Genomic DNA, 14,928 nt, shown 5'->3' on the forward strand with positions numbered 1-14,928 from the left:
GAGAGACGCTCCTTTGCCTTAGCGCAGGAGCCGCCACTGGTTCCAGCGTAAAACTTAACTTTGGGTTACATCGCGCATGCTGTGCTAATGCATCTGTGATGTGACACAATATTGGTACATTGGGCCCAAAATTCCTTGTGGGCTCCAAATAGGTTCTAATCGAGGTAGCTACAACATAGGCATGTGTCTTAGCCGTCACTGGCTTCCTGTACAAGAACTTCTGTTTGGTAGAGTCTTACTTTTTCCATCAATTGAAATGCCGAGCTGTCCTAGACCTAAAGTGAGAACTGCAGTACAAGGATAACAGATTGGGCATATCAGAAAAAGAAAGATCGATCTTCTTCAAGCAGCAGTGTAAATCTTTAGCTGTGACTTGGTTTTTTGAACAGGCAGCTGCGATGTCAATGGGTCACTGGAAATATCAACCCACAAACTGATATTCCCTAGGAGACACTTGATTCTAGCCAGATGCCATCAGATTTAGAAATGAACAGTTTTTCAAGGAAGATGTTAATGTTGGATATTTACAGTGAAGCACGACCACTCCACCTCCTATATTTCGGTCCCTTTGCTGGAGTAGGAATAAAAGCATGGTTATGAGCCTGGCAGGCAAAGTTTGAATTTCTAATTCAAATTCTGAAGGGCTGTATTAAGAAAAAGAATTGGACTGCATGTCCTGGATTTTAGATACAAATAAAACCCCAACACTGCTATCATCCGTGAAATCAAGAGGGTCCTTTGTTCAACAGCATATTGACCATTCACCAAGACATGATACAGCAAAATGTGGACATCTTTGTTTTACTGTGACAGAGACACCAACATCTCAGTGGACAAGTATGAGGAGGTACTCTAACAAACATGGATAATTTGATATTTGTCAACCCTATGGGAGTTTAGAACCTCATCTCTGGACTGTAGTGCTGCATAGGAATCTGTCCTTCAGGGCGATAAGATGGTGGCCTAGGAGAGAAATACAGATGAACCTGGAAAGCATGTATCTTTTTTTGGGGGGGGGGGGGGGGGGGGGGAGTTTTATATAGCGCGAACTAGACCTGTAGATATCAGGTATCAGAGCCCTGTACATGTGCACCAGTTTCGTTACAGATGGACACATTCATTTTTTTTGTTAGGTAAGGGGAGATTAGGTGATTTGCCCAGAATCACAGGATGTTGAGCATCGTTGCTGAGACTCGAACCTGGTTCCCCAGCTTTGAGGTCGACTGCTCTAGCCGTAAGGCTACATCCTCTCCCCAAATCTCTAAGAGGATAAGAAAGAGACAGGATAACCAATGCTAAGCAAGCAACCTAAAACAATGAACGACAGCAGGAGCATTACTAGCTGTAAATGGGCGAGACATGCCAGTGACTAGCCAATTGCTGCTGCTGACAAAAGATAACAAAACGAGGCACACCTGACTATACGTTTGGTGGACTATTCCAGAGTCATATAAAGGAGCAGGTCCTCCAAAGACACCCAGATTGGGCTCTTTTTTGCTACAAGTCGTAGAAAGTGTAGAGTATCTTGTTCCAGACTTTACTGTCGCCAATTTAGACTTCTTCCCAGAAATAAACAGAACTGTTCATGAATATAAACAATTAACAAAGTATGGAAACAAAGGAAGCTAGAAAACACGGCCCAGCCCCTTCCATATTATTTGTGCACAGACTATTTAGTATTTGAACTCCACTCTTAAGAGTATTGGAGGGAATCCAATCCGCTTGCCACAGACACAAGGACAATTAGGTGGGAATGTCATGTACACATCTGTGAGGGGGAAAATGAGGAAAAAATGACAGCACTGGTGTGTCTGTTGAGTGGAGTGTGGATGGCTAGCGGCTCAGACACAAGATTGCTCAGTCAATGCATTTGAGAAATATAAAACTAAAACCATATCAATACCTTCAGGAGATTTGAGAGAGGAATAATGTGCCTTGTAGTCCAACCACAGGCGAATTAGAGCAAAGAAGGGCATGGAGAGGTTAGGCACTGGGAGGCCTGGCGTACACCTGGTCACGTTAGGCTGCTCAGAGGAATCACTTCTCAGGTCGCTTTAGTCCATTCTGAAAGCCTATACCTTTATAAACTGGAGGAAAATATTTTTTCCAAAGGGATTTACTTGGCAATTGACATTAATAGGAGGCATTGGCGAAGTAAGAAAATAACTGCGTTATGGGAAAAAGATACACAAACACAGCAGCACAGACCTGAAAGTCAAGTAAGGGCTGCCAAGCCTACCCAGTGTGCTCCGCTCGTTCCAAAGAAGCCAGTGTCTCCTGCATTGGCCTTGAAGCACTGAAGTAGAGGTGGAAAGAAAGTAAGGGCAAGGCTAGAGTCCTCGCAACTACACAGCATTTAGCATCTTTGTGGCAACTCCGGTTTCCTATTCAAAACGTTCTGTTCATTTTCTGCAATGAAACCCCATAATATGTTGACATTTTTGTAATAAATAAAATGGCAAAGTCGGTTTAAAGAACAAAAAAACTTGTAATGAACTTTTGGGCTGAGAAACATGTGAGAACAATCACAGAACCAAGAAGTGCCACCCACAGGTCTCCACATCAACTATTGCTGGAGAACTCAGTCGCTACAGATAAAATAGGAGCTGCCTACGTCCCAGCATTTTTTCACCACATAGTCAAGGGTTCATAAAAACACAGAAGTTGGAGTGTTTGTTATAAAATCAGTGCAAGTACATATATTTGTATTTATAAAACCAAAAGGTGTACATCGGGATTCTGCACACTGAAAGTACTTGGCGTCTAGTCCATGTCATTGGCTCTGCTGAGCTCAGTGCAGGAGAGTGTGGCACCATGATACTTCTTCATGTGTTTCTCCAAGGTGCTGAACACGCTGAAGGGGATGTTGCACTTTTCACACTGGAAGGCTGGCTTGCCATCCTGTAGGTGTGTCTTCATGTGCCGCGTTAGCTTGCTGCTCTGTGCACAAGCATAATTGCACAGTTGGCAGTGGTAAGGCCGCTCTCCAGTGTGGCTGCGACGGTGCACTGTCAGGTTGCTGCTGTTGCGGAAGACCTTGCCACAGTATTCGCAAGTGTCGCTACGCTTGGAGCCACCCCGATCCAAGCCATTCTGTTTTGGGGTGCAATTTCCACTGGCAATGCCACTCTCTGAAGACAGGGCTTCCTCCGAGCTGTCATCTCCTGGGACTGCATGAGAGTTGCCAGGATCAAAGGAACTTTCAGAGTTGTTGAAAAAAGGTGGACGCACCTCTCTATAGCCTGGGAAGAGTTCCTTCACAAGGTTCTGAGAGTCTGAACAGTTGGCGAACCATTGAGAGTAGAAAGTATGGAGTGCTGGTGGCAGCAGTGGGAGAAGGGGCTCAGAATCATGCTCTAACTTCACTCTTTTCTTGATATAAGAGAGAAGATTCTCTGGAGAGGGATGCAATCTCTTCGGAAGACTAAACTCAGGAGCTCGGATGCTACCAGTGACTGCATCTCCATCTCGTGCTTTGTGCTCCATAGTGCTCTCCTTAGAATGATAAAAGCCTGGCGAATTTGTAAAGAGCACTGGTCGTCGTGCATTCTCAGGTGCTTTATCCTGATGGTAAGGGGTCCCCATTCCCATTCCAGTCTCGGACTCATTCACTGGCTTCTTATTTTTTGAGTACTTTTCACTGAGGATGAAGCTGATACACATGGGAGGGTCCTGAAGGCTATCCTGGTCCCCCTGGTCCTGAAGCTCTTCTTTGCCAAGTTTTTGATTGTCCATGTCTGACTTTCCATTGTCATCCATTTCCTCGTATCCTTCTTCCTCCTCCTCCTCATCATCATCCTGAGGACCATTCTCTAGCCTTTCTAAGTCCGTGTCCTCATTGCAGTCATCACCGATGGACATAGTTTCTTTGAGTCGGTGAACTTTCATGTGGCGCTTTAACTTGCTGGACTGAGTGCAAGCATGGTCACAGAACCTGCACTGGTACGGTTTCTCTCCTGTGTGGCTGCGGCGATGCACCACCAGATTGCTCAGGGACTTGAAGGTCTTGCCACAAAATTCACAGGATCTTCTCTTCAAATCCATAGCCTCATCTTCACTTAGGGCTCCTGTATGTACTTGGAGGAATGGTGAATGTGCTTGTGCTTGTGCTTGGCAATTCAGACCTGGACTATGGGGGAAGGAATTCCCTGCCAGCTCCCGGAGCTTAGTGGAAAAGTTTAAGGCTTCCTCTTGTACTGAGGTAGCTTGAAATGGGATGAATGTTTTCTCCTGATTACCATGGTACACTGCAATCGGATTACTGTCAAAATGAAAACGATGGGCATTTTCTGAGAGGTTTTCCTCCGGAAATTTAAAGGCAGGCATCAAGCTGGAGTGGCAGCGGACCTCAAATCGCTCTCTGGGTGCCTGGGGGGCTTCTTTGACACTATTGGTGGAGCTCGATCTCCTGCGATCTGACAAGTCACAGGGCTGTGGCAGTAGGCTGGTCCCTCGATAAGCACAGTCATCTATTTGTTTCACAAGTGGGCTACTGTCATCATCTGCACTTAAGTAGATCTGTAAACGGTGGATATTCTGAGCGTGATGAAGTAGGAACCAGGCGCTGGTGAACTCATCATTACATGTGGTGCAAATGTAGCAAGATGGCTCTGAGTCACCTGCAAAGACGAAAGAAAAGTCATTAGAACAAAATACATGAGCTTTCAAGATTTAAGATTCAGAAATTTAGGAAAAACTTGAAAATGTCTGCCAGAGCCCCAAAAACCCATAAACATTGGTTACCACTGCCAGCAACATTATAGCTACATATCTGAGCCCAAAACCTAACAGTCCAGCACAGTTTAGCTGAAAGGTTCAGTTGCTGCACCTAAACGCAGCCATTGACCATATTTACTACAGAGAAGCACTTAGGAGAATTAACAGCATTAATTTTCAAAAATGGAATACAAGCGATGGAACACATGACATCAACTAATATTGAGTAAATGAACAAAGAGAAAGCACAGTTTCAACATAAACGTTCTCTACTCAACTTACTCAAACTTTCTGGATTTTGTTCAACACCAGAAAAACTTCAAGTACCTCATAAATAAGAGCCAGGTAGTCACAGACATAAATTAATTGTTCCAAAAAACAAGTGACTTAAAATCTGCCTAATAGGAAAACATTGCTGCTGGGAAGAAATTAAACTATGTAGAAGCGAATACAAGATGGTCATTGGGCGAAGGAAAGAGAAGCTTAGGAAGAAAGCTTGAAAGGATCTGGAGATAATGTCACTATCTGGAAAATCGTGAATAAACCATTCTTCTCAAGATATAATAACCTGCTATTGACACCACTGTACACTCCTGAGTAGAACATTGTTCAGCTATTTTTAGTTGTGAAAATGATACCCCTTCTCTAGTTATTTCGTAAGATATACACCGAGCCACGAAGATCTTCTTTCACTCAGTCAGTCAATCCAGGTTAAAAATGTTATCACAGCAATTAACCAGAGGCGCCAGAGTAAAGCCCCAGGACCGGATGAGGCCCCCATTGATCTGTTTAAATCAAATGTTACTTTGTGGGCACCCATCCTAACAAATGTGTGAAGGGCCGCTGTATCTGGACAGCAAATCCCATCCTGGAAGAAGGCAGCGGCGGTTCCAATTTTTAAGAAAGGGTACAAAAATGTACCCAGTCATTACCGCACAATCTCCTTACTCGATTGGGTAGAGTTATTGCTTCCAAATTGGGAGGCTTGGATAGAGGAGAAGCAGATACTCTTTAGGGCTGAAAATGGGTTCCACAAAGGTTTGGGCGCTATTGATCAGTGCCTAAACCTACAGCTTATCCTAGGTAAATAGGTCAATGTTAAGGGGGGCAGGGAGGAGAGGATTCATACATCTTGCACTTATGGATCTCTCTAGTGCATTAGACATGATAAAACGCTATATACTGTGTTCCATTAGGGAAAAATAAGGGTTTGATCAATCTTTGATTAACCTGTTGTATAGGATGCATTCGGACACAGTGGAAAAAATAAGTTATGGGATAAATGGAAAGTTCTCCAGGATATTAGGTCCAGGATGGGTGTGCATGAAGGCTATGTGATGGCCCCTATGCTCTTTTTAATATAGATCAACAGCTTACAGCAATCCTTAAGCTGTGTGGGGAAAGAGAGGCCAAAGATAAAGGACTCCTCACTTCCACTTCAAGCAGTTGATGGTGGGCGATTTGTAAACAGCTGAGTAGTCATATAGCTGTTGTAATGATTACCAGATTTCAGCAAGGCTGAAGCCTCAAGAAAAAGTGTCTGGTAGACATGGCGACAACACAAGAACCTCACCCCGGGTTTATCTGCGTGAATTATTTGAATCAGAATTTCCCCAGGCCTGGATTCTTTTTACCACTAGCCAGGGCTTTAAGTGGGATGAAAAAACTGGGAGGTCCCTCAAAGGGGCGTGGCCTGTGCAATTAAGGTCGTGGCTTTAAAGCACTTACTCTAAAAATCTGTGTTTAGCATAGTGTGCAGCCTGACATGTATTTTGCAATTTCTGTCATTGCATCCAGATATGGGATACAACAAGTAACATCATACCTACAACAAGTACGAACTATTGGTTTTGTCAATGGTTATTAGTTGCATAAGATAAATAAGCTGCAACTATGGCTTGGTAAATATAATATTGAAAAAGCTTCCAATTAACCCCTTCAATGCTGGTGACGGTACCATTCCGTCATCAGCCACGGTTGAGCTGTGCTGATGACGGAATGGTTCCGTCACGACCACACCCTGTTCAGAAAATGGCAACACAGCAGGAAAATTCCTGTAGCAGCGAAGGTGTTAAAGCCCGGGTGACACTACAACAATGTTGCTGCTCTCGCGTTTCAGGAAGAGAAGGGAAAACCAGAAAGAAAATGACTCTTTAAAAGGGTTTACCTCACCCTACAACACTCACCTGGCATGACGTCATACCGTAACTTCTCCACTAGTGAGCAGTGAGAGCAGCGCACATCGATGTGCTTGCTGTCTCGAAACGGGTCTTTATCGGGCTGTTTTGCGCCCCGGCACTTTTTTCCGGACTGCAGTGAGCAAACGGCTATCACTGCAGTCCGGAGAAAAAACACGGACCGCCTGTGCCAGGGCTCAAAACAGAGCCTGATAGAGACCCGTTTTGAGGCCACCGTTCAAAAACTGCCGGTGCTCAGACCCGGCCCACTTAAAGCCCTGCCACTAGCACCAAACGAAACGAAGAGCAAAAAAATGTCTGCTTAATATTAGGAACTGGCCTATGCTTAGCCACTTGCAGAAACGGTTCCCTAATCTCTGGGGTCATGCAAGATACTGTCCGAGAACCCTTAATCCAAACTTTTTAAAGAAGGAACCACATTCAACTACTCTTTTTCCCGCTTTGTGAACCTTCCTTGTTTGTTTCTTCATCCACTTTACAACCATTTACTGTTTTCAATTTAAAAATTGATTTCAATTTTGTAATCTAGTACCTCTATGGAGTCTTGTTAACATCCTGAAGTTCCCAAATCGTATTGTATCAGGTTCTGAAACTATAGAATTAACTACCCGAAGATACTAGACTCAACAATAACCTTACGTTTTCCATATAGAAAGGCAGATTCACCATTCCAAAATTTACATTAACAAAAGACTTATTTCTCTGTGCAGTTTGTTTGGTGCTCTTTCTTTATTTCACCTGTAATGTTGGCGTTCAATGTTACTTGCCCTTTTCAACCTAGCTGACAAGTTAATGGGATGTGCGGTGCCAGCCTAATGTTGTGACCTCCTATAACGTTTTTACTCTTGGGCAGTTTCCAGGCTAGACTTCTACCCCTTCAGGGGATGAAAAGTTGACTGATCTTGTGTTTGATTACCTGAATTTTCCTGCCCCTGGTGACAGTGTCAGAGCACATAAACTTTATTGCTCTGACGTCGATTTTATTAACTAGCATATCAGGTTAAAGCAGTGTATACTTTTCGATCATGCAGCAAATAAATGGTTGTATTAATGACAATACGAAGAAATTCCAGCTGCAGAATCTTTCCTCAAAAGACTAATTAAACATAAAATGTATAATGTTGCAGTAACAGATTGAAAGTTAAAATCTGGGACAGTGAGTTAGGGGGTCATATAGGCATGGGGGAAATTCTTTACTATGCCGGGTAAATTCATGAATTTCAAGATATCATGAAATATGGTATTTTTTTGTAAATTTGCTATTATGTAATTTATGCTACCCTGGAGGCTATTTCACACCGAAAATACCTTGTGGAGAGACATTTCATTCTCGAAGGAGTCTACTGCCAGTATCTCAGGAGACATTATCAAGCAAGGTGCATGCTTGCGTAAAAAAATCACAAGAGCTACTGGCAAACGAAAATTCGTCCTGAAAAGTGAAATGTTGAAAAATGTGGTTACATTTACATGGAATTTCACAAAGTTTCATGAAAAAATATGCGACTTCGCACACCCCTAATGTCAGAACGAGATGAACATAGACTGACTAACCCTGCTGGCCCATCCCACCCCTGCCTGTATTTCAGATGCACTAAAATATTGTGAAATACAAAGACCCGTATGGCAGCATGACTCGAATCTTGTATGTCTATTCCAAATGTATTTGGATGTGAAAGTGTCTAACACATACTTCTTAACGGGCAGCTAAGAGCATATTCAGAATATATATAAACAGAACTGATCAAACAACATACGGAAAGATCATTATTGTCAGGTTTTGAGACGAATAGGGGGGAAAAAGAACAAAAAAAAATCGAAATTCTACCAGATCTTGATTTGTTAAGTATCATATTTCTAGCCAAATTGCAGGTAACAAACAACTTGTGATTTAGATTATGATTTTCAACAAGCCAGAAAGAGAAGGGAGTGGGAGAGAAGATCAAATGTGAGAATGGATGCCAAAAGAAGGACTGAATACCGTTTGTGAGAGTGGATGGATGAGTTGATATAGAGACAGGGTTGTTATAGGTAAGAACACTAAAAGTGTCTACATGAGGTGTGATTATAGCTCAATGTACAAGTGGGTGACTGGTAGGGAAAGTGAGTGGTTATGTTATGTTATGACAGACTTTTTTCTGTTAACGTGTGATGAACTCAATGAATTTGTTTTATTCTCACTGTAATTTTTTCAATTCCTCTCATATGAAATTGGTTGCTTTTAAAAAGTTTGGATTGACACCTGCAATGTATGGCCTGAAAGTCTCTGGATCCTTAGGTAAAATATTTACGTGAAGCATTGTTAGGGCTAGCTAATTACCCTTTTCACAGGTCAGAATAACGGACTCATGTTACCGGCTCATGAATTTGGTGATGCTACCTACTGACGTCAGGGTTCACTTCAAGTTAGTTTGTAGGACAAATCATGCCATCACCAATACAGACCATCTCCCCCCCCCCCCCCCCCCCCCCCCCCACAAAAGGCAAAAGTCAATATTATACTTCACACAGTTACGCCTTATAAACAAGTATATGGAAATCCCACCAATTAACTTGCAATAGACGCATAACCAGTCCCAAGTATACAACGGCCATTAATTTGACAACATAACGAGAAATCCGCCTTTGAGCCCTCGTTTTTTATCAAGCAGAGGCAGTTATCCCCAACATCGTACACATCCCCACAAGAGGTCAAATTCTGCCCAAGTAAGATTAATAGCCGGCAAACGAACTTGATTGTGCATGTTTTCTTTTCGTCGTTATGTATTTTAAGAAGCCATAGTGACTAAAATCACCATTTGGTGTTTTCACAAAACTCTGTTTTGGATAGATTGAGACCTCCAACTCAGAAGGGAATTGTCCCTCTGGGAAGGCATATGGTAGTCCCATGATTTGCTGACCTGCTTCAAGGCCTGGGACGCAACTGGAGTATAGAAGCTTGTGAAAATATAGGAAGGAAAGTAGAACATCCTTTAACAAGTTAAAGAAATGCTTCATTCTCCACTTCTCCACACCACACACTGGAGCCATACAGGGTCGAACAGAACATGCTCCCAGACTTAAACGAGCTAAAGGCCAAAATGTCCATAGAAAGACTGGGTAGGAAGGAAGTTGCCCACTTATATCGCTCCCGGATATTAAATATCCAGGATCCATTAACCCTGCTCCGGGAAAGCTGGAGACGTGGCCTAAGACTGAAGATAAAGAAGACCCACAAGAGGAGAGTGTGGCACTCGGGGAGCTAATGTTATCCGCACGCCTTCGGCCTGTACAGTTTAAATTACCTATACAGAACTTACCTTACTCTACAAAAATTGTTGAAAAGTAGGAGGAATTGGTCTACAGCCGTTTGAGATGCTGTGAATCAGTTGGATTCCTCTTACATGTGACGAGGGAATGTGCCCTGTGATACAGGAATACTGGTGATGCATTCAACACAGGCTGGCCGCAGTCCTCGGATGGTCCCTCGAACTGAACTCGAAATTCGTAATTTGGGGGCCTACAGAGAGTGCGGCGTGAGTTTGCAGGGTTTCCATACATTGGAGGGATAGGCCAGCTGCTTGCCAAAAGATACACAGCATGCCACTACAGAAATGCGAAACCCTTCCACTCCCTTACTGAGGAGTACTTATGTGGTACAAATCACTGCTCACACCTTGAGTAGGTAATATACAGGGGCTAAGGGCTCTCCTAAAGAAACATAATAAAATATGTGGGCTTTGATGGGAAAACTTTCACTAGCATAACACACGAGAAGGCATTTATACTGTGTTGTCAGACCAACTGGTTGTTAATCGATTTTGACTTATTGCTGAAATGTGGACTTATTGTCGTGTGAGACTTACTCGCATTGTTAAGTGTTATGTATAAAAATCAATAAAACGGTTTATTAAAAATACGAAAGAGGAAAAAAAATAACACGCGTTTATCCTCCTTCCCCTCCAAGAGCTACAAACATAAAGACAGTTTGTCACAGAAACAAGAGAATCAATGCAGGTAGAGAGAAAGGGTAAAGCTCAAGACCACATGCTGCATGCAAACTGCCGACAGAGCACGTGGCTTCATTTGCCGCATAGAGAAGTAAATCCGTTTGTCAAAGTATCCATTTAAACTAATAAAATTGATCCGAATTAATCGTGTTGGCCACCAACAAGATCGCCATCTACTCTTTCCATACATGATAAACCAAAACATGTTTTCACCAACCTGGTTTGAACGTAGTTGGGATATACAATACCCATGGTTTATCGTTTCCATGTTTAACAATTCACCTCCCTATCTGCCATCACATTTTACATAATTGTATGTTCTCCGAATTTACTGGTCTTAATCTTTAAAACCTGAACCCACGAACACCCGAACAAAAGACAAAGGGGAGTGGGGCCAGAAGCAAAGAAGCGGCGCAGGGCACAGGTGTGCAGCATAGACGGCACCAGGCTCCCGAGCTTGCATAAGGAAAGCAGCTGTGCAGGGAGCCAATGGGACACTGCCGGGTCTCCCCTCACGGAAACAGCCTCTCTCTCGTCGTCCACGCTGCACGAGCAAGAACCATACGTCTTTTATGACTTTAGGTGGCCCCACCCGGACTCCGGGGCCTGTCCAGAGCAGCCATGAAAACACAACTATTTTCCAGGACAACATCCCATAGTGCACATGAAGGACGCCCAACATCCCATAGTGCACATGAAGGACGCCTCCCTGTCACCGCCCTGGTCTAGGAAAGGATAGTGATGAACACCTATTGTTGCCATGGGTACAAGTCAGTACAAGTGTGGGGCTGTCCGTCCCCCTGCACGGGGAGATCAGAGGCCCATGCCAACGGGGGATGGGTGGGGGAGGCAGGCTGTGGAGAGGGACAAATATGAGTGCGTGCGAAGAGGGTGAGTGGGGTGCTATGAAACCACCAGGGCCTGGTCAGTTTCACTTCTGGTCTTCACACAGTAATAACAATACCCGGCACCTGGCCGGTTACAGCTCCACGCCTGGGTGAACGGGAAGCCCAGCTGACAGTGTCAGCACTCCGAGATTCAGGGAACCCCCCTCCAGGACCCCGAGGGGAGGGTCCTCAATGCTTATGTTATTGTAAGGGCAGGCAAGATGCGGGCCTTCAGAAGCTTGGTTGGGCAGTCGTATATATATTTACTCTTGTCCAAGCAGGGCTTTCAGTGGGCCGGGTCTCATCAGTGCTTGGCCGGGTCTCACCTGTGCTGATCACCTGGCAGTTTTTTAAAGTGGGCCTCGTAACGGGTCTATATCGGGCTCTGTTTTGTCTCATGGCACAGGCGGTCCATTTTTCCCGGACTGCAGTGACAGCAGGCACATCCATGTGCGCAGCTCACACTTCTCACTAGTGGAAAAGTTACGGCATGACGTCATGGCAGGTGAGCGTTGTAGGGGAAGGGAAATCCTTTAAAGAGAGTCATTTTCTCTATTGATTTCCCTTCTCTTTTTGAAACTCGGGAGCAGCAAAATTGTCGTGGTGTCACCAGGGTTTAGGTGGAAGCTTTTTCAATATTATATACAAGCCATAGGTGCTGCTTATTTATCTTTTGCAACTGAAACCACTGAAAAAAGACAATAGTCCTGACTTGTACGTATGACGTTACTTCATGAATCATATAGCTGGTTGCAATGACAGAAACAGCAAAATACAAGTCAGGCGGCACACTATGCTAAGCACAGATTTTTAGTTTATGGGTTTTTAAGCCACACCCTTATTTACATTGGCCCTGCCCCTCTGAGAGACCCCCTAGTTTTTTCATCCCACTTAAAACCCAGTGTCCAAGGCAAGTGTTCTGGCTACAGGAGTCAACATCGACTTAAGCAGTCAAATCTTAAAGCTTAATAACGGAATCATCAGCTCTTGTTCTTTAGTGTGGGACATACTACTCATCAAAGGCAGACTGAAGTATACAGCTGTAGGTAGAGACGTCTGATTTTTCCAACTGAAAAATGGGACAGGTCAATGAAATAAACGAAGGACTGCTTTACCCTAGGATGAAGACTGATCAATTGCAACATCAGACAAAGTTCAAGAGAACGCATATCATGAGAATCTGTGTAGGGTTCTTCATTAGGGGGATATCTGGTTTACATCAGATTTTTTTTTAGCACATTGCAAACCTTTTAGGGCCATTCTACGTGTTCTTTATACAGCAAGGTCACGATTATGTACCCATAAATTAACTTAAATTCCCTATCATACCGTCTTTTCTTTTACATACCTATTCATTTCTCCTCTACTTCCTCTCACACCAATTCTTTCATTGTAGTTGGAGCTCTTACCTCCAATATCATTTAGCTCGTTTCCTCTCTGACCACCAGGTGTTTCTTTCTGCTCTACACTCATAACTTCCCAGTTCAACCATCTCTTTCCTGGCATCTTCTCTTCCCCTCTTCTCTCCTCCTATTCCTAGAATTTTTTTTTTTTTTACGAGTTTTATATAGTGCAAACTTGACCCGATTCGGGTATCAGAGCGTTTTACATAGCCCCATTTGCATTACATGAGGACACATTCATTTTTGTTAGGCATGGAGAGATTAAGTGATTTGCCCAGAATCACAGGATGTTCAGCGTCATTGCTGAGACTCGAACCAAGTTCCCCAGATTCGAGGTCGACTGCCCCAGCCATTATTTTCTTTTATTTCAACTCTTGCTCTGAAAATGGGTTCTATTGCTCGCTTCTCGCACCTGTCTTTCGCCTTCTCCTCTCCCCTTCCTGATTATACCTCTCTAGATAAAAGTCCCACAGATTTGCTGAACTGCTGTGAAAGCAAGGGGTGCTCGAGACGTGCAGGGCTCTTGCAGCGATGATGACACAGCTGTGATGTGCAGGACGGACGTTGACGTTGAGGTAGCAAGAGATCCTGTATACGTACAGAACAGATGCTGTGGTAGCAAGGGTCATGTATATGTACAGAACTGATGCTGTGGTAGCAAGGGATCCTGTATATGTACAGAACTGATGCTGTGGTAGCAAGGGATCATGTTTATGTACAGGACTAATGCTGTGGTAGCAAGGGATCGTGTTTATGTACATAATGAACGCTGTGGTAGCAAGGGATCCTGTACATGTACAGGACTAATGCATTGGTAGCAAGGAGTCATGTATATGTACACAACTAATGCTGCGGTAGCAAGGGATCATGCAAATGTACATGACTAATGCTGTGGTAGCAAGGGGTCATATACATGTACAGAACTGGTGCTGGGGTAACAAGGGATCATGTGTATGTACAGAACAGACGCTGTGGTAGCAAGGGATCCTGTAAATGTACAGGACTGATGCTGTTGTAGCAAGGGATCCTGTATATGTACAAAACTGATGCTGTGGTAGCAAGGGACCCTATAAATGTACAGAACTGGTACCAATGGATCCTGTATATGTACAGAAATGATGCTGTGGTAGCAAGTGATCCTGTATATGTGCAGAACTGATGCTGCGGTAGCAAGGGATCCTGCATATGTACAGAACTGATGCGGTGGTAGCAAGGGATCCTATTTATGTACAGAACTGATGCTGTGATAGCAAGGGATCCTGTATAAGAACAGAACTGATGCTGTGGTAGCAAGGGATCCTTTATATGTACATGACTAATGATGTGGTAGCAAAGGATTCTATTTATGTATAGAACTGGTGGTGTGGTAGTAGGGGATCCTGTTTATGTACAGAATGAACGCTGTGGTAGCAAGGGATCCTGTACATGTACATGACTAATGCCGTGGTAGCAAGGAGTAATGTATATGTACACAACGAATGCTGTGGTAGCAAAGGATCATGCATATGTACATGACTAATGCTGTGGTAGCAAGGGATCGTGTGTATGTACAGAACAGACTCTGTGGTAGCAAGGGATCCTGTAAATGTACAGGACTGATGCTGTGGTAGCAAGGGATCCTGTATATGTACAGAACTGATGCTGTGGTATCAAGGGATCCTACTTATGTACAGAACTGACGTTGTGGTAGCAAGGGATTCTGTAAATGTACAGAATTGATGCTGTGGTACCAAGGGAT

At 43.7% G+C, this 14,928-nt stretch overlaps 1 protein-coding gene across 2 annotated transcripts in view; it reads right to left on the bottom strand.

Annotated features, from left to right (window-relative positions):
- Nucleotides 1-2,468: 2,468 nt before the first annotated feature.
- LOC147692132 (B-cell lymphoma/leukemia 11B-like) overlaps nt 2,469-14,928 on the bottom strand; it is a 75,974-nt gene continuing 63,514 nt past the window's right edge. For both annotated transcript variants that reach the window (XM_086938433.1, XM_086938434.1), the window contains exon 3: nt 2,469-4,619. In XM_086938433.1, the coding sequence (XP_086794559.1) occupies nt 2,764-4,619 (1,856 nt within the window). In that variant the 3' untranslated portion in view covers nt 2,469-2,763. The remainder of the gene's footprint in view (nt 4,620-14,928) is intronic.

Source organism: Lissotriton vulgaris, chromosome 9, assembly GCF_964263255.1.
Source record: "Lissotriton vulgaris chromosome 9, aLisVul1.2, whole genome shotgun sequence".
Classification (NCBI taxonomy): domain Eukaryota; kingdom Metazoa; phylum Chordata; class Amphibia; order Caudata; family Salamandridae; genus Lissotriton; species Lissotriton vulgaris.